Source organism: Rhipicephalus microplus, chromosome 8, assembly GCF_043290135.1.
Source record: "Rhipicephalus microplus isolate Deutch F79 chromosome 8, USDA_Rmic, whole genome shotgun sequence".
Taxonomy (NCBI): Eukaryota; Metazoa; Arthropoda; class Arachnida; order Ixodida; family Ixodidae; genus Rhipicephalus; species Rhipicephalus microplus.
The window spans coordinates 57,550,985-57,576,063 of NC_134707.1; the positions used below are offsets into that span (position 1 = coordinate 57,550,985).

At 46.4% G+C, this 25,079-nt stretch overlaps 1 protein-coding gene across 1 annotated transcript in view; it reads left to right on the forward strand.

Annotated features, from left to right (window-relative positions):
- Positions 1 to 84: 84 nt before the first annotated feature.
- LOC119164511 (protein sel-1 homolog 1-like) overlaps positions 85 to 25,079 on the forward strand; it is a 40,943-nt gene continuing 15,948 nt past the window's right edge. Inside the window, exons 1-8 of the mRNA XM_075871899.1 lie at positions 85 to 337; positions 12,074 to 12,289; positions 15,880 to 16,083; positions 16,767 to 16,980; positions 20,037 to 20,097; positions 21,241 to 21,599; positions 21,919 to 22,073; positions 23,043 to 23,246. Coding sequence (XP_075728014.1) covers positions 12,104 to 12,289; positions 15,880 to 16,083; positions 16,767 to 16,980; positions 20,037 to 20,097; positions 21,241 to 21,599; positions 21,919 to 22,073; positions 23,043 to 23,246 — 1,383 coding nt within the window. The 5' untranslated portion in view covers positions 85 to 337; positions 12,074 to 12,103. The remainder of the gene's footprint in view (positions 338 to 12,073; positions 12,290 to 15,879; positions 16,084 to 16,766; positions 16,981 to 20,036; positions 20,098 to 21,240; positions 21,600 to 21,918; positions 22,074 to 23,042; positions 23,247 to 25,079) is intronic.

The window sequence follows — 25,079 nt, forward strand, 5'->3', positions numbered from 1 at the left end:
AGCGTCTCGACTACAGTATAAGTCAAGTCGCTATCAAACAGGCCTCAGCGAAAAGACCCAATAGACATCGACTCGTAGGGGACTGCAATGTGCTCTTACTTTACGTGGCATCGCACGAATCGTCGCGTTACCCGTGGCCCGCAAGTTTGAGCGCCGGTCTCCAGCGTTGTACGACCCACAGAAAAATCGGATCGCGCCCGAAATGGCGCGGCGCGAAGATCCGGTATGATACGTTCGCCTGCGGGCAGCTGGCATCAGCGGACATCTGACCGAGCCCCGTCCCTCCTTACCTTGTGAGCACATCACACGGCGAGCCAAAGAGAGAGGAATCGATCAGGTGAGGATGCTAGCGACAATCGTTTTCGGTTTGGCCAATGATTTCAACGTCTTTCTGTGTCGTCGGCTCCCAAGACAGTCTGTCGAACCGCCGCTTCTGCATTCTCTCGTATCTCGTTTTACGCACCGTTTCGTATAGAGAGGCGACGTTTCGTGTGTGCATCGACGTTCTGGTTTTGGCGTCCCTGCGTCACTTCGAGGTCAGAGCGGCCTGTTTACATTGTCTTAGCGTCGTCGGTGTTTTGGTGGATGCTCCGATCGACCAGTAATAGGAACGCGTTGTTTCAGAGACACGGGCCGGACAGTTTTGTTTACGTGACGGGCAAAGCGCCCGCAGACGTTGGGACACGTCGTTCTTGAGTGACGTGTTGTTAGAAGAGACCTTCGGTCGGCCTAGTGTGTAGTCTCCCTTGAGTTTGCAAAAGCTTTTTGTCGTTGGCAGCTTTGGCATACATGCGACAAAACCTTCGGCCTGTCCTGCGTCCTAATCACTTGCATCAGCCGTCCGTGTGTTTGGCAGCATTTAGCCAGTTGTCGCAATTTTTGTTTTTATTATCGAACTGGTCACTACATTGCGTTTGACTCGACGTAGCTTGCCTTTGAAAAGTGGTCAGGATGATGGCTCCGGCTTGCCCGTAATCGAAAGGGCGGTTCTCCGTGACAGCCAGATAGGACGTGGCAGATTAAGTTGAGAAGCTCCGAATGTTTCCTGTGTTGTTTCCGCTCTTAGCGGAGATGCGATTGGATATGGGGCACGGATACTGCGACTTTGTGTGAGGCCCGTCCAATTTACCACTGCATCGTTTTAAAGTCGGATTACTTGTACCGAAACTTGCATGTCGGATCGTCCGCATTGCGAGGGCGGTTGCGAGTTTTAGCGCCTGCGCCAAACTTGTTTCATTTTTGTCGCCGTGGATATTTGTTTTCAATATTCAACGGACACTAAATGTCAATACCATTTGGCGTACGAGTGAAAAATCTGTACATGTCTAAAATCGAAATATTTTATGCAACATCACTTTAGCGATCGAGGAATTAAAGAAAATCCAAGACACGATTTGTGTCGCCGTGAGTGGGGGCGAAGGAAGTTCGGCAAAACAAGCCCGGTGGCATAGTAGGGCCTCAGTAAGATTGCTCATGAGTGTTCAAACTATCTATTACAAAAGAACACCCTTTGTTGCATTGCAAGACAGAATAAAGTAGAACTTTATTCATTTTAGTCCGGTTCATGCGAAAAGGAGCTCCTGCCAAGGACGCATGCATAAGTTCTGTTTTTGCTGAGCCGTGCCCAACTAAAGTACCTCAATCTGCACTGCCAGACGTCGAGAATTGCAGGTATGGCGAGCGCTACGTCAGAAGGCCATTCTCATAGGTGGGTGGTTTGGATTGGGCTAACGGTATGCAGAGCACTATGACAAACTGTTTCTTAAAACCAAGCATTTCCTTGGCATGAGACAAGCACCACAAGGTTTCTGGAAAGCTATTTAAGGAATCCACGTCGACATTAGTGTCCCTTTAAAAGGAATGGCATGTCGCTCCGTGATGGCCAGATGTCCAGAATGCTTGGCCAAGGATCTATTTCATTTTGTTAGACAAACTTGAAGATTGGGGACGTGCCATATTTTGCACCAATTGATAGGCTTGCTGTCTTCTAGTGGCGAGCTCTAAACTAGAAACTTGAGTGGGGGAGCATTTGTGAGCAAAAACCACAATGTCATTGCATGGTGGGGACTTTCATGTTAATGTTGACCATTCGAGGTTCTTAAGTTTGCACCTACATCAAAGTACTCGGGTGCTCTTGCATTCTCCTTGCTTCAAAACATTGCCAGGAATCGAACCTGTACCTTATTTCTTTAAAGTTCATGGTTGTAGCTGCCGAATCCTCCTGCTGGGTGCTGTAATGTTATTGACTTGAAATGTCTCATGCCTCACATTGCATACCTTTGACGTTGAAGCTTGAAACTGCTCGCTGTAGAAAAGATAATTTCAATAAAAGCTTAAAAGAGCGCTTGAGCTCTGCCTTTAAGAGTGGAATGCCATTGGAACGTTATAGAAATGTTGGGCCCCATTTACGTCACCTATTATATTCACACACCTCACTTCATTTTTCTCTGGAGACCTCAATTGTTGAACGAACATCTGTGCGTGTTACATTGGGCATCTCAAATGGTCCTATAACACCGACTGTAGGTACAGTTGTAAAGCACCCACTGAGTCATTAAGGCAACGTGCACAGCTGCATGCTTTGTTGATGCTGTTGCTGACTATGGTAATGAATTATGCCTCTGCACTTCAGAGACGATGCTAGCGAAAGGGGGGAGGAGTATTGTGGGGTAGGGGGGGGGGGGGGCTTGAGCATCCCCAGAATTTTCGCCTGCTACCCCTAGGCCTCCCCCAACCACTAAAGATCAAGCATAGTAAAAAAAAAAAATGCATGAGAAACCCACTTTCTAGCCCCACTGGACAAAATTGCTTGTCAGGGGTGCCCCCGCTGTGAAAAAAAAAATTCAGGCGCTGCCCCTGGTGCACATTTTAATGGGTGAGCCTTTAAAGGGACTGACAACCAATTTTTGTGGTACCTGTTTTATTCAGCGCTACATTCAGAGAGTCTAATCACAGAATGGTAACACAGAAAGTGCTGTGTAACATTTATATACCATACGGTTCGGTGTGCAGCAACTTGATGCCATATACTAACATAACAGATAGCACTGTAAACAGTTTGAGGTAAGCATGTCTGTGCATTCTGTTTTTGTGCGACAGTTTTCTGTGTATGCGTGCACTCTGCACGCATTTCGAAAGCTTGGCTGCCCGTAACTCGCGTACCTCATAAGCAGCACAGAATAGAGCTGAAATAGATAATAATATGCATATGGTAACTATGAACATACGATCGAATGTAATTATAACACCTAATTATGTTGTGCCTGTGATCATCAGACTATGTTCAGCACAGTGAACGACTCCGTAATCCAGCCTGAAGGCTCCTTCGTTAGGCTGAGTAATATGCCGTTATCTTTAAAAGTGAAGGTTCATAGGCCTGCATCGTGCCGTCGCTGTCGTCGCCTCCCGCCACATCACTGCTCTCCATTTAGGCGTTTCTAGAACCAGGTAACTTTCGCAGCTCCCAATTGACACTTTTTCTCCGTAGTGAATGCGACGAGTGACACAAGTACTAGCAACGCTGTAGTTACATCTTGTATCTTGCCTCGTGCATATGAAAATCGTGCAGAGAGAGCGAGCACAGAGAAACGCGCAACGCATTGCAAGCAGCTACTCCTCCCTGCATCCCTGCTCGCGGTGCATGTGTGTCGCCTGTGCATTCACACATCCACCGTGTGTGAGCCAGCTGGCGAGCAGAGCTGTGCAAACTGTACTGGTTTTAAAAACGTTGCCCCCACCCAACCGCTTTTGTGAAAGCCAGCAGCGAAACTGGGCACACAGTCGTTTGTCTCCCGTTTCTATGGAGCTTCGCTCATCAGTTGTATTTAAATACCGAACAACTGGTAGTTTTTGTTTGTAACTGCTAAACTTGATTATATATATTAAAATAGAGGTGTTGTACGTCGAGAAAGGTTCAGACGTAGCTTGGCAAAATGTCCTTTATCAGGCAGGTCTGGCTAATGGCGAGCGGCGTGCGCGAGCTACTACTGCAGCCACCGATCATCATCGTCTTCTTCGTTGCCAGCAGAGCGTCCGTTACTCAGATTCATTAATTCATTACAATTACTCCCCACGAAATAAGGAGCCATCCTGGCGACCTATGGACAAGTAAACACGGGAGGGTCGTAGCAGGGCTTAAGTCTCGAGACGTGGACAATTTCCTGGCCACGACGACGTTGGTCAGAAGATGGTTCCAGTGGCTCGATGAGGTAATTCACCGGTGACGTTTTTTGTAGCACACGATATGGGCCGTGATACTTGGGGACCAACTTGGTAGAAAGGCCAGGTGTAGCAGAGGGAACATGCAGCCAGACGAGTGAACCTGGATCGTAGGAAGTGGTGTTATTTGATGCGTCATGGTGGTGCTTTTGGCGTCCTTGGTCTTGGGTTGTGAATGCTCTTGCCAGTTGGCGGCATTCCTCAGCGTATGTAGCGGCTTGAGACAAAGTCGTGGACTCTGAGGAGTCAGGTTTGTACGAAAGAATGGTGTCCATAGTGCAAGAAGGTTCGCGTCCGTAAAGGAGGAAAAAAGGAGAGAACCCAGTAGTGCTTTGAATGGCGGTATTATAAGCGAACGTGATAAACGGGAGCACTCGGTCCCAATTGGAGTGGTCTGACGAGATATACATAGACAGCATGTCACCAAGGGTGCGGTTGAAGCGCTCTGTCATTCCATTGGTCTGGGGATGATAGGCGCTTGTAGTGCGGTGAACGACGTGGCACTCACGCAGCAATGCTGTGATGACGTCTGACAAGAATACGCGACCACGATCGCTCAGTAACTCCCGAGGTGCTCCATGACGTAATACGATGTTGTGAAGAACGAAAGTCGCAACGTCTTTTGCTGTAGACGAGGGAAGGGATGAAGTTTCGGCATACCGCGTGAGATGGTCGACGGCAACTATGATCCAGCGGTTACCGTCAGCAGTGTTGGGAAGGGGACCATAGATATCGATGCCGACGCGGTCGAATGGTCGGGATGGGCATGGTAAGGGTAGCAAGGTACCGCTGGCGTGACAAGGGGGAGTTTTTCGTCTCTGGCACGTCGAGCAGGCCCGAACGTATTGTCGTATAAAACGGTACATGCCACGCCAGTAATATCGGAGACGTATGCGAGAATAAGTCTTCAGGAAGCCTGCGTGGCCACATTGGGGGTCGTCATGAAACGTGGAACAAATTTCGTATCGCAGATGACGTGGAATCACGAGTAGCCACTGACGTCCACCGGGTGCGTAGTTGCGTCGGTACAGCACGTCGTCGCGAGTGGCGAAGTGCTCCACTTGCCGACGCAACGTGCGAGAAGGGGGGGAAGCCGTCCGCCCAGCCAGGATGTCTAGAATCGAAGCAACCCAAGGGTCCTTGCGTTGCTCAGATGGCATGTCGGCGATGGTGACGGCAGTGGCATCACAGGTTATACTTTCGCAGCAGTCCGGGTCAGGGGGTAGAGGCGAACGGGATAGGGCGTCTGCGTCCGAATGTTTCCGACCGGAGCGATAGACCACGCGAATATTATATTCTTGGAGGCGTAATGCCCATCGGGCGAGGCGACCGCTTGGATCCTTCAATGACGACAACCAGCAGAGGGCGTGGTGGTCAGTCACGACGTCAAAAGGGCACCCGTACACGTAAGGTCGAAATTTTTCTATCGCCCAAATAATGGCGAGGCATTCCTTTTCAGTGACAGAATAGTTGCTTTCGGCTTTGCTAAGAGTTCGGCTTGCGTAGGCAACCACGTACTCTTGGAAGCCGTCTTTCTTCTGTGCAAGAATAGCGCCTAGCCCGACACCACTAGCGTCGGTGTGGATCTCTGTGGGTGCCGATGGGTCGTAGTGTCACAGAATAGGCGGCGACGTGAGGAGGCGGCGCAGTTCATTGAAAGAGTCGTCACAGGTGGCAGACCAGGCTGAAAGGTCTCTGGAGCCGGCGAGGAGCTTGCTCAAAGGAGCGATGATCGTCGCGAAATTGCGGACGAAGCGCCGGAAGTAAGAGCAAAGGCCTATGAAGCTTCGGAGCTCTTTCATGGTGGTCGGTTTGGGAAACGCTGAAACGGCTGTAAGTTTGGCAGGGTCAGGAAGAATGCCGTCTTTTGAAACCACGTGGCCAAGGATCGTAAGCTTTTGAGCGGCGAAATTGCACTTCTTCAGATTCAGTTGCAGCCCCGCGGCAGAAATACACGCGAGGACTTTCTCGAGGCGGGTTAAATGGGTTGCAAAATCAGTTGAAAAGACGACAATATCATCTAAATAACAAAGGCAAACGTTCCATTTGAGGCCTTGAAGGATAGAGTCCATCATCCGCTCGAAAGTAGCTGGCGCGTTGCAGAGGCCGAAGGGCATCACTGTGAATTCGTAAAGCCCGTCGGGCGTGATGAAAGCAGTTTTTTCACGATCGGCTTCTGCCATGGGTACCTGCCAGTATCCAGAGCGGAGATCTAAAGAAGAGAAAAATTCGGCTCCCTGTAGGCAGTCCAAGGCATCGTCAATGCGTGGCAGCGGATAGACATCCTTGCGCGTGATTCGGTTGAGACGCCGGTAGTCCACGCAAAACCTGATGGATCCGTCCTTCTTCTTCACCAACACAACTGGAGAGGCCCAGGGACTGCTTGACGGTTCGATTATGCCACGTGTCAGCATGTCGTCAACCTGTTCATTGATGGCACGGCGTTCGGTAGTTGACACACGATATGGACGCTGCCGTAATGGCGTCTCTTGACCGGTATCTATACGGTGTACAACAGATGACGCTCGACCTAAGGAAGGCTGATTGTGGTCAAACGAGGCTCGAAAACGCTGTAGGAGCTTGATCAGCTGTTTCTGCTGCCCAGGCGTGAGGTTACAATCGATGGACTTGCGGAATACATCCATAGGTTCATTAGCGTCAGTTGCGAGTGTAATGGCACAAGTCGGTAGAAATGGCTTGTCTGGATAGATCGGGTCTTCGAAAATACAATTTAAGGTCTCGAGGCTTCCCAGACACTCACCGCGTAGCACGATGTACGGGCAAGCAGAAACGTTGCACGCATAAAGTACCGCCGAACCATTGGAAAAGTTGATGTTGGCAAACGGGAGGACGATGGTTCGGTGTTGCACACTAGCTATAGTTGGTTGGAACAGGAGCGTCGAGTTAGTGGCAGCAGGGGAAAACACAGGCACTAGGACGGCGGACAACGGCGCGATGCGGACGTCAGCTGCGGCAAACACTTTCGAGGGACTGTGGTGGTCGATATCAAGGCACGATATATATATATATATATATATATATATATATATATATATATATATATATATATATATCGCTTGTATTCACATAGCAGAAATGATGTGTGAATGCGTTACTATAATTCACTGTCTTTTCACTTTCATTGGGATGTAATCCCACATTTTGGTCAGTTGTCAGTTTCTTAAATCACCCACTCATTGTACAGTAAACATGGTATAAGGCCTGGTGCGATGACCAGCGCTTATCCTGCCTACGTGCTCGCACATTAATAAGTGTGTGAGCACGTGGGCAGAATAACCGCTGGTTATTAAGGGTAACCGATTGGATTCCCAGAAAAGGCAAATGCACGAAGGAAAACAGAAAGTTAGGCGGGCCGATGAGATTAAAAAGTTTGCAGGTGTAATGTGCACCGGAAGGCACAAGGCCAGGTTGATTGGCGGATCATGGGAGACGCGTTTGTTTACAGCGGGCATAGTCAGGCTGACGATGATGATGAAGATGAAGGAGGTAAGTTTATTTACATAAAGGCAGAGAGGTCGGCCTGAGCGATAGCTTGCTCTAGCCTGCTACTCTACACTGGGGGAAGGGAAAGGGGAAAAGAAAGATTAATGGATGACGATGGTGAGATAGAGAGGTGAGTATGTAGTGTTCTTTCTAGTTGAGACGCATTTTATAGCCGCGCACATAGTCCAGTTGTTTCCAAAAAGGTTATAACTGCTCTTGTGACCGCAGTTGCACTGTTGGTGTCTGGCCAAGGGCCTAACATGGTCTCATCAGTTAATGACCTACTGGGATATAGTTCAGTAGAAGAAATCAGTTTGTCGTTCACGTGCGGTCGTTCACGTGCGTATGCTGGGCAGACACAAAATATGTGCTCAAGTGTTTGTGGCACATCACAGTGCTCACAATTAGGACCGGTGTCACTGCGACTGATGATATGTGCGTAACGTCTGGTGTACGCTACACCAAGACGAATGCGGTGGATCATACTTGTGAGTTGCCGTTTAAATTTAGGGGGCATGCGGAACCTCATTTCCGGGTCCCGTTTGTGAAGTCGCTGGTGACGCCGTTCCGGTTCGGTCCAGTGCTGAAGTGTGTAGCTGCGCATCACGCAGCGAAGCAGGGCGTTCGTGTCAGCTCGTAAAAAGGCAATGCGTACTTCAGGGGCACTGCTTAAGGCATTTTTAGCTTCAGCGTCTGCCTCTTCGTTTCCCATCACGTTGCAGTGAGCGGGAATCCACTGGAAAGTCATAAGATGACCATTTGTTGAAGCAACCTGAATAAGTTCTGTGATTTCTATTGCCAAGCTGTAATACGGACCTTGCTTCATGATGCAATTAATGGTTTGCAAAGCGGGTTTGGCATCACAGAAAATCGTCCAGGCTCGAGGTCGCTCTCCGGAAATAAATCTTGTTGCCTCCTGGATAGCGACAAGCTCTGCGGCAGTTCATGTAGTTTTATGGTACACTTTGAATCGTCGAGCGATATCTATGTCTGGGATGACAAAGGCTGCGGTGGAGGTGTTTAGCGTGGCGAATCCGTCGGTGTACACGTGCAGAGAATCACTGTACGTTGTATAAATGTGATATAGGGTCAGTTGTCTGAGGCCAACAAAAGAAATGAGTGACTTCTTCGTAATTACAGGTATCGTAAAAGAAACAGGTGGTTTAGGCAGGACCCATGGAGGCACTGCAGGGGCATTTGGCGGAGAAAACCTTGATGGTATAACATTTTCATGCCGCGATATTATTCTTGAGAAACTGCAACCTGGGTGAGTGGCGGGTAGTACTGACAGTGGGTGCTGTCTGTGTCTGCTCAGCGATCGGAGGTGAACACTAAGTGGCTCGCAGAGCATGTATACACTAATGGGACAAGCTTGAGCCTCTGCGATTGTCCCATTTGTTGAAGTACAGGGCGGTAGACCCAAGCATTTTCGTAAGCATTGAGTTTGAACACACTCTAGCGTCTTCACACAACTAGGTCTCATATTGGAGAGCACCGGCATGCTGTATCAAATGTATCCCACAAATAGAGCATTGTACAATTGAAGTAGCGATGATTCTGACGGGCCCCATCTTGCTCCTGCTACGTGGCGAAGAACGAGAGCAAAGCTCTTCAATTTAGATTTAAGTACTGCGACATGCCTCGTCCACGATAGATCTCTGTGTACGACAACCCCAAGGAATTTGTGGTGCGTTACAGCAGGTATCGCTGTCCCATTAATAAATATCGGGTATTGCGACATATGCTTGCGCATGAACGCAAGCACTGCGCATTTGTCGATTGAAAGAGTGAGCCCCTGACGTTGTAGATATTTGTATGTGATCCTCACTGCACGCTGTAGTCGAGCTCGCAATTGCGGGCTAGTAGTTCCGGATGCCCATATGCATATGTCATCAGCGTATGCACTGATCTTCACCGCGCTGGGAAGTTCTACTGCTAGGCCGATCATTGTGACATTGAATAGGATCGAGCTGAGAACTCCTCCTTGGGGAACACCACGATGAGCCTTATATCGATCGGTGTCTCTGTTATTTGTCGTCATGTAAATGGTGCGGTCCCTAAGGTAGCTAAAAATCCAAGCGTACAGTCGTCCACCGATGTCGAAATCTTCCAGTGCATCAAGGATCGCATAATGCAGCACATTATCGTAGGCACCCTTGATGTCTAAGAAGACCGCCGCCACTAGTCTGCATCGGCTTCTTTCTTCTTCAACGCTGGTGATCAAGTCGACCACACCGTCAATGGCAGATCGGCCTCTTCTGAAACCGTTCATAAATGCAGGAAAGGAGTGGTTGCTCTCTAGAAGCCACTCTAATCTTGACAGTACCATTCTTTCCATCACTTTTCCGACACAGCTGGCTAAGGCGATTGGTCTGTAGGAGGAAAGTGCATAAGGACACTTCCTCGGCTTAAGCAATGCAATAATGGGACTGCATTTCCAATTAGCTGGGACTTCTCCTGACTCCCATGAGGTGTTATAATGAGATAACAGGATATGTAGTGCTTCTGTACCAAGTTGGTTGAGTGCAGCACACGTGATTCCATCAGGTCCTTGTGCCGATGAGCGTCGGGAGGCAGAAATCGCAGCGTCAAGCTCATGCATTGTAAAACGCACATCAAGGCATTCGTCAGACGATGGAGGCGCGATGGTAGTAAAAGGCTCATTAGTGGCGAAACCATCAGTGGTGGCCACGATGAGGCTACAGTAGTCGCTGGCTATCGCAGCTTCTGTCCGTCCCTGGTGTAGAGCAACAGCTTGAAATGGTTGACGTTGTTGGGGAGTTGTCTGAAAACTTCTTACCACCCGCAAGATTTTAGATAGAGGTTGCCTGGGGTCCAAAGATCCACAGAAATTTCTCCAACGTTGTCTGTCAATCTTGTCAAGATGCTGAAGAACATTTCGTTGAGCTCGACGACAGGCGGAAAGGTCTGAAGGCGACTTTGTTCGTCTGTATCGGCGTTCGGCACGGCGACGGATTGCACGAAGGGCCTCGTATTGGGAGTCAACTGCTGATCTCTGCATCGGTAGGTTAACCTGTTTGGTTGTGTCAGGCAGTGAAGAAGCAATGATGTTCTCTACCTTGGATGGATCAGTCGTGTGCTCACAACCAGACTTGACAGATGCCTTGAACAGTATCCAGTCGGTTTGACGGGTGAATAATGTGTTAACGTGACCCCTCGCAATGCATAAGGCCTCTATAGGGTTCTTTTCTCAACACTTTCAAGCACTTGGCATGCCACAGAGGTAAAGTACCCGGCTGTCACGCTGAACGCTGGGGCTTAGTTTCAGCTCAAACCCCTAATTTTTTTTTTTTGCATCACTTGCGATTTTTAGCTCGCAAATAACGGATTTCGCACCCGCGACCAATGATACTAATACCGATGCTTGCATTTCTGTCAAAGAAACTTGTTAATGGTGTCATGTCAAAATGTGAAGGCAAGTCGCCCAGAATGGGCCGACTCGCACGGTCATGTAATTTATGACAGTGGAAACAAATTGAATGACTTCTTTTGTTTACAGGTATTGTGAGTGTAAATTCTTGTTAGATTGTTTTGTGTTTATTTTTTGCAGTGTGCAACACTGTTCATTACTTTGCTAATTCACCTATATCTTTTCTGTTATTCTTCCTTTGTGCTATGTATTGGCACAATGATATGTGTGTGACCTCTGACATGTTTTGCCTTACTTTATTAAGCCTGTATGTACTGTGTTCTTGCTCCCATTCCTGTCTAACGCTTGTTAACGGCGAAATAGGTAAAGTACATGAATACAGATAAAATACATTAATACAGAAGTGGTTAAATGCAGACACCTGTGTTGTTCTTTTTTTTTTTTTATACCAATGGTGGTTTCACAGAGCATTCGAATGTGAATATATTATCGCGCATGTCTCACTAGAATGCACTTAAATAATAAAATTCTAGTTTGGTGTTGGTAATGCCAAGTATGGGCGAGCTGAATTTCAATTTATTTCTCTGGACACCGCTTCCTGGCGTCACTCAAGCTGCTAGCAGCAGATTTTAAACAAAAGAGATGTTTTGCTTACATGCTAGGCGAGTAAACATCTAAGTGGAAGTTGATTGGCTGGATTGCAAAAGCTACTCTAGACTAACCTGTAACATGTACTTACATGACTTCAAATTTCTAGTTTCTAGTAAAGCTCCTCTGAAGTGCGCATTGCTAATGCTGCCACAAGATGTGTTCAACTTATCTATTAATTAGTAAAGTTTGATTGCTTATAAATAATTTGAATGACAGCAAAGGCAAATAAAAATTTATGTTGCAGGGAAAGGTAAATGTTTGAGCTCATCTAAAGTGCTAATAGGACTCTTGCTCCTTGTCTTTTGGCAGATGTACTACTAGCCTTGCAAGCGAGGCAAAATGCAGCTTGGCTCGAGGAGACGGATGTGGTTCCGGGCGTGGTGGCTCACGTGGTGCCTGTTGGCACTCGTGGCCTTTGCCAGTCTCGTCTGGGGTGAAGCCGTTGGCGGAGACGGCCCTGCTCCCGCGAAGCATCGCTCGGATGATTCCGGGGAAGGCGTCGACGACGAAAAGAGCAAGCTGCAGGTGCGTTTCTGGCCTTTCGGCATCGGTACTACAGTGGACCACCATGACAGACCCTTTCCACAATTCGCGAGTGCACTTCTCTGCACTGCACATTTGCTTAACCAGTGGTGGTAACAAATTGTTGGCAGGCCAGTTGGTACATACTGAGCGAGAAACAGCACACCTCGACGAGACAGAAAGTTAAACAAGAAGTTAACAGCGGTGTGTGTGTGCATGCGTGTGCATGCATGCGTGCGTGTGCTTTTTAATTTTTTGTGTCATCTAGGCGCGCTGTTTCTCACTCAGTTGTACCAAGTGTGGTTTAAGTGGGAATAAAATGCTAGCGACACGTGCTGGGGCTTGTCTGTTATTCTTGTTTTTATTGGGAGGGCTGAGTCAACACTTTGCTAGGTCATAGCGCTAGCAAACTATGGTTGAACAAGCTGTTTGCAGAAGTGACTAGCCACCATTAGTCGGGGTATGTTTTCAATATATTTTAATGCCACTAAATAATTCAAGCTGCCTCACTACAGACATTCATTTCATGAAAGCTTTTTGCTGGACCAGCCTAAATATATCGGCTGCCTTTCTTGCTTCTAGCTGAACATTTGCGGTTTTATGTCGCCAGGAGCTGCAAATAAAGCGGGTTGCGCGCGGGATCAAGCTAGTCAAACCACATGCACCAGCATTTGCGTGCTGACTGAGGAAGCAAAAAATAATAAATAAATAAAGATGAAGAAACCATGTGTGTCCTTGATCTACTGCATACCGAACGCTGCTTAAAGTTGCTTTTGGCGTATTTCACGTGTGTTCTCTGGTGATCCACGCTGGCCATTGTTGGTATAGGCACTGCTGACCTGGCACTTTTTATTTCCATGTGCACTCAAATCTCGATATAACGAAGCCAGATATGAAGTATTGGTTATAACGAAGTAAATGAAGAGTAGTCTTGAAATAGCTGTTCTGTTAGGAATATACCTTTATAATGAATTTTTATATAACGAAGTTAATTTCTAGTAAGGTGCAACACTGTTATAATGAGGTCTAAGTGTGCATGAATGCCCGCTAAAGAGGAAAGAAGATGACCACCATCATAGGTCAATTGGTAAAGCATCGGGCACATCATTCGAAGGTCGCAGGTTCAGTTCCTGGCATTGGCAAACTGTCTTTTCGTCCACTTTGCTTTCTTTACATATTTATTGGGAGCACTTTAATGCATTCATAACAGTGCAGTTAGAATCTCCTATATTCTTCTTACTATCATTAGCTGTTTATTTCTATTAAGGAAGGCCAATATCATTTTCTGTATGAGTGTGTTTTAAATGAGTGAATGACAGTTCTCTTTCATTGATGGGATACTGAAACTGTTTTGTCAATTTCGTATAAACGCATTATGCCGGTAAGGGGAGTCCTAGGAATCATTTGCGGACTGATTTCAGCTCTCTGTACGAACGGTGTAATTTATTACAGGACTTGAAGCATACAACTCGCTTGCAGAGCGCAGTGGCCCAGCTGAATGAGTATTTAATTTCTCGTGCCCTTTTTTAAATTGCATAGTTCCATGTTACCTAGCACTGCTGAGGGATAGTGTAAATTTAAAAGCTCTTTTTCTTTGTTATATTCTGCATTAGCGTGAAATAATAGACAGGTCTGTTATTTCTGACTTGCACCGGCAACCGATCTGATTGGGCACGTTCAGTGCACATCACGAAACCTCCCATGGGCAGCGCGGGTCACCGGCCTGTATTACAATGTGCTGCACGTTGACAGGAGCTGTGCCAATGAACTCTACACCATGAATGGCCCTCGCCGAGTCATTGGTGACTCATAAAGCTGCAGCATTGTGTAGTCGTGCAATTCCATCACTGAATTGAGCTCTCGCTATCTAATCAAAACCAGGGTTCACATGTCTGCAGCTGTAACTCCACCCCTGAAGACGCCAGCACACTGCCTGATCTTACGCTAATCGGTGATCATTCTCAAATGATTTTTGTTTGTCCGCATTCCTTCGGAGATTGGCATTATAAATGAGAAAAATTGGCCCCGTATCTGCATGTTATACTTCAAATGTGGTCGAAAGACGATAGTCTTGCATCTGGAGAGAGTGAACAAAACGTTTATTTGATTGTTCTGCGCAAGAAAATTGGTGAATGGTGTTCTGGAGGCGCTGCGTCGGGGTGCCTCGAGCGTGCAGCGGAGGCGAACGAGCGCACCAAGTCGCGTTACACGTGAGACAAGAGCGGTATCTGGCAGTTGTCTTGGAAAACGAAGCGGGCGGCATGTGCGCCAGTCTCTGAGGTGATAAGGTGTAGAACGCAAGGTGATGGGTAGGTGCCACCACTGTGTCGTCTTAGCAAAGCGTTGGAAACACTCGCCTTTTCATACAACTGTTACAGCGCTACGGTCCTTAGAATTACTTATGTATCCCGTTTCTAGAAAAAAGTCATGCATACAGACTATTGACGTGTTGTTATAGCGCCTCAGATATGCACAATAATTGCGTTTAAATTGACAATCGCACAAGTATGAGCGCTAAACCTTGAGCAATATTGGTGGGCGCTGCTGACGGGGTTGGCGGTTTGGGTTATCATTAGGTGCCGTTTAGACTTTAGGGTATTGTTAAGCGTGGACAAACAGACAAATGTACAGACATACCCGAAATTTTATTGTCGAAGGTCCTCAAGAAAGAATATTGTCTTTTAAAAAAGAGTGACTGGTAGTGCAGCAGCACCCTCTGGAGCAGATCTCGACGGTTCCACGTGCCTCATCTCTGTTGCCCGATGGCACGCGCTGCGAAGCATGCTTAGTGGAGCTCTCGGACCGAGTGAAACTCTGTGCAATCACGGTGAGAAACGAGAGAAAAAGAGGACAAACCGCTCGTACCGCTCATCTGTCTCTTTCTCGTTCCCTGTTTTGTGCTCGCTAAAGAAAGTTATAACATGGATACATGCCAAGTCGCCCAGCTGTCGGTTCTACTGCAAACCACAGTACCCTTTTTCTCAGTAAGTGTCCTGGTCACGCTGTGCTTCATTACGTTCGAGAACTGTCGCCAACTGGCTCTGTTTTCGATTCTTGCTTGACGGAGCTCAACTTGAGCGGGGTTGTGGTCACCAGCGAGGCTTTGTAGTTGTAGGAATTGAGGAGCATTGTAGGAACGAGTGGCCAGAAGGAGCATATAATTATAGATGCCTGTAGCCACTTTGATGCATGATGCAGCACTTAAGTTGCATGCAACTTAAGTTGTTGCATGCATGTGATTTGCATGCAACATTCGTTGCATGTGATTTGACAATGATACAGCCTAAAAATAGACAAAATTTCAAGAAACCGTTTCAGGGTCGCTTTACCAGATCTCTTCCTCGCCAAATTCCTCGGAAAGCATAATTTCATCAGTGTAGGGCAGTTTATCTGTTGTTTAGGAGGCACTTTCAAACTTTCAAAGGTAATGCTGGTAGTACCCAATAAGTGTCAGTACCACTCTAATGGTGTTTGAATAGCACTGCAAGAAGTGTTTCAGCAATTTTTTTTTTGCATAAACCTTTAATACTACTCTACCTCTAGTTCAACACAAGATCAACCCTAAATGGCTTCATTTTGTTACACTTCTTTAGGCACCCGTTACTGAAGTCCATCTTCCAGCACTACCGAGTACGAGCACCGACGATGACGAGGTCAAGGAACGACCACCGAGCCGACAAGCCGCAGAAATGCCCGAACCGGGAAGTGCTAGGAAGCGATTTGAGCCGAAGCTTGTTGGGGAGACTGTGCAGTCACTCAGCAAGGAGACGTCCGAAGAACAGATTCGAAAGTCGGAGGTATGTGCCTGTGTCTCGAATCGGGAGACGTGCAGTTGTGAGGCGGGGTCTTGGTTAGTCGCGACCGTACTGTCATGTGGTTGTGATGGTGAAGAGTTGCCCAGTATGCAAACTGGGAATCAAGAATCGCAACCCTTTGCTGTGTGAACTTGTGCCTTCCAGAGAAATTGCTGGCCAAAGCTGCAAATCTGTATCCTGTTGCACATACATTGCTGTTTCAATTGACCTGAGGTGGTTACAGTGGTTCCCTTGTTAAAACTTGTAATTACACTCAAACCTCGTTATAACAAAATATAGGTTATAACAAAATAAATGAAGAATAGTGTTGCAATAAATAGTGCTAAAAATAAATCTTTATACCGAATTTTCGGATATAACAAGCTTATTTTTATGTAAGATCCAAGTTTGTTATAATGAGGTTTGAGTGTACTTACTAATGCACACTAGATCTAATCTTGGGTGTAAAATTTTTACGCCTCATGTTTCATACTTTTGAATTATATTGGAACAGGGAAACATTGCACCAAATTTTTCGGTTCTCATAGGCTTGGCACAGCAAGGTGTGTGCACAGGTGTTGAGACAATTTGACATGGTCGTAGCACTGATACACCTTGAAGAAGTGTCGGGAGTTTGGCACGTACCTCTGTACAGCTTTTGTTGCAAGTGTCACATTGTTTCGCAGAGAAAAGATGGAGAGATGACGCCCACAGCAGAAGACGTTGCTGCGAAGCAGAAGGCAGCGGAAGGGCTCGAGGATGACCACACTGTTCCTCCGGCAAAAGGGGACGCGGAACCAGACGCTGCCGCTGCTGAGGCACCCTCTGGGAAAACTGCCGGTGCTTCAAAAACGCTGCCTGAACCAGTGCCTAAAGAACTCTCTGAGGAGGAAAAAAGAGGTGTGCTTGATTTCTCGTTTGTTATGTTTAAAGAGTCCTTATGCAACCTAAAAAGATACAGTGGAACCACAATTATGCAGCATTGATGTGATCACGCGAAACCATCATAAAAAGTAGAACCTCGGTTTGTAAACTCGGCTGATACATATTGCTGCCAAATTCATAAAATTCCTCGGCCAAATTTCACTGGGCTAAACTTCAAATGTTCCAAGCACTTCTCGATGTGTGATACAAACTACAAGCGTCACGATGTGTGATACAAACTTGGGTACTGAGTCCATCCCGCGAGTCGACGAAAGCATTGTGTGGCCAGCACACGCACAGTCAGAACTGTGGCTATCGTTTTTTACAACCGCTGCGGACGAAGCCACAGTCGCCACCTACGCGATCACGCAGGGTAACAACCAAATTTCGAAAGTGCATGCGCATACAATGTCCACCAAGTCAGGCTAAGGCTGTCTGCTGTTACCACTGTGGGCAAAACTGCATTGCACACAATCTTAGATAACAACAATGTAGTTTTCAAGACACGCATGTTGTGAGCACACTGACTGACTGAAACCAGGACTGCACCGTCAGTCGCGACTGCTGCATGCAAAACTGTATGCTGTTGGTGATCAATAGTGACTATGCAGCAGCAGTTTAGAGGAAATAATGCCGTAAAAAAGGCTAGAAGAATTTTTAGTGTTTCTGTTGTTTGCTTATGGGTGGAGTGAATTTCGGAACACAGTTTAGAATTGGCCTAAAGCAAAGCTTTGACACCTGCATTTGCGGCAGCCAGCTGCGCTATTCATCCCTTGTTTCCGCTATGAGTGTGCCCAAAAGACATACTCAAGTTGTTTTGAAGCCAATACTATATGTTTTGTGAGTATACGGTGGTTAAAAACGAACGTTGCTACTTTGTTAGTGATACGAAATTTCAGATTATACGATTATTTTAGCCCAGATTCATATCACTGAGATTCTAGTGTAACATGTGCTCTGTTTAATAATACTACTTGAGAATATAGGCAGTAACACTCAGCCTTGCCCAAAAAAAGAAAACAGGTACAGGCCGCTTAAGGAGCCTGCGGCACGACCTTACACTTGTGTGCGAAAGGTAAATTAACTTACTTTGAAAAACGGGAGCCGAACATTAACTGAGGGAGCTGTGAGCAAATCTTTATTCTCAGTTAAAAAAAAAAAAAGAAATCAAGTCCGACATGCTTCTTTCTTTCCAATAAAATTTGTCCAAAAACTGTCAGCACGTCAAAACGAAACCGAAGCCACGATGGCAGCAGTTTCCTGTCAGAAGAGCGAGATGCGGGAGTGTCACCATCTTGTAATAATGGTGGAGCTCATTCTGTTGAGAGTTCATGCGGCACTGAGCTGTGCCCGCCGTATTTGTTCCCTTGTGAAGTGCATTTGGGGATATGCCACTCCTGTTACGAGCGTATGCCTTGGGAGAAGTAAGTTTGCACGGTGAAGATAGCTGCGACGCATTTCTTTTGCGGGATCATGGCATGTATGTGACCGAGTACAGCGAACAGAGCGAGGAGATTTTCGGCCGTATTTCAATTGGCACACATTTCCATGTGTCACAAACGTGATAACATCTGAACTTCAAAGACAAGCTTGCAGACTAGCTCAAGCTACTCTGTGTGCGTAGAGCTTGTCTAGGCAACGATGCTGGACACATGCTCGATCAATGCATATTCAGGAGCCATTTTAAAGCCAGGAAAAAGAACATCATAGAAGCATATTAACTGCCGGGAGCATCAATTTTTTATTCTAAGAAAGCACACTGTACCTGTCTCGCTCTATAATTTTCTAGTTGTCAAACTAAAGGCATGCAAGTATTTATCTAATGACCCCTGCAAATATGTTTGATTGGTACTAATATATTCACGTAAAAATAAAAGGTGATTTTTTTTTCTTTGCTGGTATCGGAGAGCCATCGTGTCATACGGGGGTCGTCATGAAATTGTCCCTTATTATTGAGGTTTTCAATACATTATTTCTATGGTGGCATTGCTGGGACCAAACAGATTCATCGTAATGTTTGGGTTGTCGCCACACCAAGGGGAGCAAATTTAGATTTCCCTGTACGGGGTACTCGCCACGGTGGTCTAGCGATTATGGCACTCGACTGCCAACTCAAAGGTCACGGTATCGAATCGTGTCCATGGCGGCAGCATTTTCTATGGAGGCAAGAATGCAGGACGATTGTGTACTTACATCACGAAAGCCATGTTCCTAAGTCAGTGGGCTGATAATGGTAATTTTTTCTTGCTGGCAGCCTTCAAGCTATGGTTACCAACTCTTCAATGAAGCGAATTGAGACGGTAGGGGTGATTGCTCTAACATTCGGAGCCAACAAAATCATTTTTTTTATTATTGCATAATGTTCCAGACTAACCTGTCGTTCCTTTTATGTTGCGGCTTCTTGAAATAGTAGTTCCGCTGGCTATGCACTATTCCCAAAACTTCCTCTTGCTGGAGATTGTACTCGTAAACGTCGCACTTCATGCACAAGTTCAGCTAGAGCTCCTCGCAAGCCACTGCAACATTGCTTTCTGTGCGCGATTCATGCAAATTTCATGTTTCGTAGCATGACGCACGCTGTTGGGCGTGCGTCGGATCTCGTAGTGTGTTTCTACTGGACAGTTCGGAACAAATCCGGGACATGTAGCAGTCCCGACCGGGTCGACATGGATGGTCTCTCAAAATTCGAGACGCTTCCTAACCCTACTTCGAACAGCATTTATACGGATGGCGCATCCACCTGGTGGTTGTTTCTGCGACTTAGGCCCGATTGCATGGCCTTCGAGATGTTTAACACTTTCCCTTATCTCGGAGGTCACACAAGGAAGCCATACATTTGATTTAAAGACTGTGCTGGCTTCAAGTTGAATTCGAAACAATAATTGGCAGCATTTACTGCTTTTAAGCACTGATATAAACAGTAATTTGGTGGTGATTAATGGTGAAATAATTGTGGTGATAGAAATTAACTGTGCTGTTCGTTGCCGGTTGTGCTGTCTAACGAGTCACTCTTTTTTTTGTTGTTGTTGCAGCAATCAGCCTCTATGAAGCAGCCAAGGCATTGCTCAACTCAACAGACTCTGACAGAAAAAAGTAAGAGGGCATTGCAGGGGAGTTCTTGTTTTGAGAGTGGGTGCATGCGAGACGTTGTTGGGACCAAGCTTTGACGTAGCTCTGAACATAAATGGGTCGTGATTAAGGCTAGTCGGTGCTGCGTGATCTTTGCTGTAGTAGCGCAAGAAAAAGTGGCGGCAGCAATTGCTGTCGTCTTTTGACACCATTTTTCCTTGCTATTTAGCGAAAGTTTGCTTCGAACCTAGAAAGTTGTATGCTCGCAAGTCCATCGTTTATGCCTTCTATAGGGATACAGTCAAACCTGACTTATCAATCTCGGGGTAAGTGCAATCATCCTTTACATCGGACTACCTTTTGAAAACGAGAATGCTTAGCATCGATCAACAGGAACATCTTCAGATATGTCGAATAAAAATAGCCGCAACACTTTGCAAATTGTGCATCGCAAAACACCACTAGAAGGTGGCTTTTTCTTCTGGAAGGGGGGCTTTTTTTTGCACCAGTTTCGGTGAGCGAGTGGTGTGATTGAATTAGGAGGGTGCTGTGCATAGAAACGACCGCCTACCTCATAACCCCTTGTCGTCACCCCATACCCCGGTCGTCCTATCACGCACTGGGGGGCACAGTTGCCATTCGCTTCAATGTTGTTTTGCACTTCCTTCGTTTATGAGTCGGCTGTCTTGAAATGGACGAGCCTGCGGAGCTGATGACCTGTCGCAAAGCTGGTAAACGAGAAACTACCAGGTCAGCATTTATATTTGAAATTGAAGGTAGAAGCACTGTGAGAAGAAAACGCGAATCTCAAAGTTGTAGCATAAGGCATGCCAGAACCATTTTGGACTAGAATGGTTGAAGAGCGTAGAGTGGTTCTCAACATTTGTGCTCTGTAGTTTGTGCATGGTGTCCTTGTTTATAATTTGTTCGCGTACTGGCTTTCTCCCTATATTTTTTATATTTCTCTTATTCCTGAAGAGTACTATGAAATGGCGTATTATCGTAAAAGTGCGAGCAGAGGTGCATTGCCATGCTTGGTTGGCTTGTTGTCGCCAGGTTTTTACCTCTGCGTCTAACCTTTGAGCCGTAAATGTGCAATGGTTTGTCAATGTAGAAGCGCTATAGGCTGCCTTACTAAGTGCAAAACGCGCTCTATTGCTGCTGCAGAGCGTACGAGCTCTTGGAGGAAGCGGCCGACCTCGGCCACACGGCGTCGCAGGAATCCATCGGCGAGGCGTACCTGTTTGGCGATGGGGTCCCCCAGAACGTCACCAAAGCCCAGCTATACTTTGAAGCCCTCGCGTCGAAGGGCTCGCCGACGGGCCAGACCTACCTTGGCTTCGTCTACGCCATCGGCTTGGGGGTCAACTCGAGCCAAGCCAAGGCGCTCGTGTACTACACCTTTGGGGCCCTGGGCGGCAACCCATTTGCCCAAATGGCCCTGGGTTACCGGTACTGGTACGGCAACAGCGTGCTCACGAGTTGCGAGGCGGCTCTGACCTACTATCGGAAGGTGGCCAAAGTAGGTGAGCCATGCATTCAGTCCATATGCTTGATAGAATGGTAGGAGAGGTTGCTTCTTTATTTTCTATATGCGCATAGAACGATACCATGAATTTGCATGGTTTTTCAGAGGGAAGTTGAAATTTTCCTGTGCTAACGAATATTTTAGGTATGCATGCACACATTTAGGTACGCATGCTTCTCTGCATACCTCATGAGTCTAAACTAACATAATAGTGTTATCTTATAGCGTGCCTTAACCATGCATTGTTAAATGAAAATTTGCTCTTATTTTCCCTTAAGTGCAACCATTATTTCTCCTGTGCTTTCTCTTTTACGCAGTGGAGCAGGACGTCAACAAGGGCGGCTCCACCTTGATTCAACGAATTCGACTACTAGATGAGGCTGAAAACCCAGGCTCATCAACGGGACTCATCGACGACGACCTCATCCAGTACTACCAGTTCCTCGCCGATAAAGGAGATGTGCAGGCCCAGGTACTCTTGCTTGTCGATGTCCTGAAGACCTGTAACCTCAAAGCATTAGTATCGAAACTCTTCTGGCAATGTGGTCTAATCTAGGCTGACCTATTCTCATTGTTCGTTACTTCGCATAACTTTGAATGATTCTTCAATGTGCTAAAGCAACTGTGACACCCCGATGGGTTGACTGATCATATAAGTTATCCTTATTCGATTGCATCAGAACCGAAGCATAAGCGGTTTAACTGCAGTGTTACGTCGGTTCAAGACAGGAATGCATTACCTGGTAGAATGTAATGCCTGATAGGACTATTTTCATTGGGGAAGCTTTTTCAGTGTGCAATACTGTTAGAAAAACAGGGTGATATTGCAGAATGCACACTGTGCAAATTTTCTTTTTTCTTTTTCGGATAGCAGGAATGTGAGTATATATGGCAAAAGCTAAGGTCAAAAGACGTGCAGGCTTCTGCTTTCTTCAGGAGCGCTATGTGCTCACGCATGTGGGTTTGTAACTGGAAGTTAGCCGCTCGACTAAGTTATGGTAACGCACAGTAGTAAATTTCGCTCTTCCTTGTAGGGATGATGCCACATGACAGGTGTTACGACCATATTTAACCATGACATGTAAAAGTGAACATGGGTGTTATCATATATTTTAGAAGCAACAGTCTGGGAATGATAACGGAAATTTAGCATGCACGGTGTCCTATCTGAATTAAAAATGAAACCGGCATTTTGTAATGATAGGGTAGGGCAAATGGGTTAACTAACATATGAGTGAAGTTTCACTGTAACAGGAAATCCCCATTTGTGGTTGTTGCGTAAGGCAGGTATATTGACAGAATTCGAGAGTTCTGCAGTGTTTGCGCTCGCCTGGTCTTGCTGGAGAGAAGTGGAGACGACATAGGGCTCCTGGTGTATACTGGTGTACACTAAACAGGTGTACTCGAGTGTACACTAAGTGTTCATTGAATGTGTGTGCAGGTGGGGCTAGGCCAGCTTCACTACCAGGGTGGACGGGGCGTGGAGCAGGACCATTCGCGCGCCCTGAGCTACTTCACCCAGGCGGCCAACACGGGCAACGCCAATGCCATGGCCTTCCTGGGCAAGATGTTCCTCGAGGGAAGCTCGGTGGTGACACAGAACAACGAGACCGCCTTCAAGTACTTCTCCATGGCTGCCGAAAAGGTCAGCAAGGCCCCAGTCAATTGCCAATGTCTTAATGGCAGGGCTGCTCTTTTTAAGCAAACCTTCTATTGGCGTTTTCGTTCACGGGAGCAACAACATTGGGTGGGAATGCTTCCTTTGGCATTATTTTTCTTTAGAAAATGATGAAGGGTGGCAGCTTTGTGTTGTAGGCTGAACGAGCCAGTGTGATGTTCAAGTGCGAGTACCGTATTTACTCGATTCTACCGCGCCCTCGATTGTAACGCACACTCGGTATTCACGACGAAAAAAAAAAAGTAAGACACTGATTGCATCGCGCACCCATTTTTCTCGTTGGCCCGCATGATCACACTACTCGGGAAAACGACTCCTTTCGGGAGCGTCTTCCGTTTATATATGAGGTACGGGGGAAGCTTGTGCCTATCTAACGTGCAACGGAGCATTGCCGTCACTACGCAAGGGTTTCATCAGCGCTGCCAATTTGCCCTATCGTGCACACTCGGACCTCATTATAATAAAGTTGTATCTTGCACGAAAGTAAGTTCATTATATACAATAATTTGCTGTAAAAGTATTATCTATTACAAGAGTATTCTTCAATTACGTTGTTATAACCGATATTTCATTATATCTGGGTTTGTTATATCGGTTTGAGTGTAGTTTTCTCAAAGTTGGATCAGGAAGTACTTAAGTTCCCAAGCTTCACCTCAAAGTTCTCCAGCAACTTTTGACAGATGGATATGCGGCAGAGGAGAGAGAATGCTTTGCATCTCGTGAATCGAGGCTCCCGTGAGCCTGGTAACTCTTCTCTTGAGAACACGGTGTCTCACGGCGCATGCTCCGCAGCATTGCAGCGAACGGTATCACAGTCACTGTCACCAAGCGTGCATGAACCCTGCCGCACAGAGTCCAGGAGCATATCTTCGAGCTATGGGCGAACGGCACCACACCCACAAAATGGCGTTTTTCTTGGGTTGCACACAGCTGGTCTTTTGCGCACTCTCTAATAGTGCACGGTTTGTCACTGAAATGCGGAAGTGGTGCTTGAGCGGCCATGCTACAGTTCGCTTTGGCAAAATTGACATTTTCGATAAACAAGAGAATAAATAAATGTCAGGAATATAATTGTGAGCTCAGTCGGAGCATATAATTTGGAAAAAAACCTGGAAGTACAGCAGAAACGGATGTGGGTATGACTTTAAAGTTTTTGACAAACAAGCGGGTGAAGCGGTGAACGTCCCAACTCCCAGCATGAAAGAGGGAGGAAGCATTGTGCAATGCAGTAGAAAGAAAAATTGTAGGTTAGGTATCCGCTCATGAAAGTGCGCTTGCTTCCCCCCCTTCCACATATTCCTGATAAGGGAAGCAATCCTAAATTTTGAATGGATGCTTGGTCCCTGCAGAGAAACGTTACACGAAAGTGTGCTCAAACACAGAAAGAAGGCTGCGAATTTTGTACAGAAAAATGAACGTTTACCGTGACCTTGCTGCCTTCGTTCAGTCATGTGCATTAGATTTGTGTGCATGCCTCTCGTCTTTTGTACCCATAAGAAGTGGCTGCACGTAAGGTTACAGGAATTACAAGGCCTGAATGGAGTAGCTGTTTCATTTTTCCCTGTCACAGTTTGCCAAGGCTCAAATACAGTGTTCTGTCTGTCGTATTTACTTCATTGTAAGGCGACCACAATGATAGGCTGAACAATACTAATAATACTATTACTAAAAGTAATACTACTAGTAATAAAACAGTATTTTTACTATTCGATTGTAACGCGAGCATCAATTTTAGGTAGCAAACATCTAAAAAAAAAGAAAAGTGAAGGAATCTCTTGTTACATTGAAGTAAATATGGTA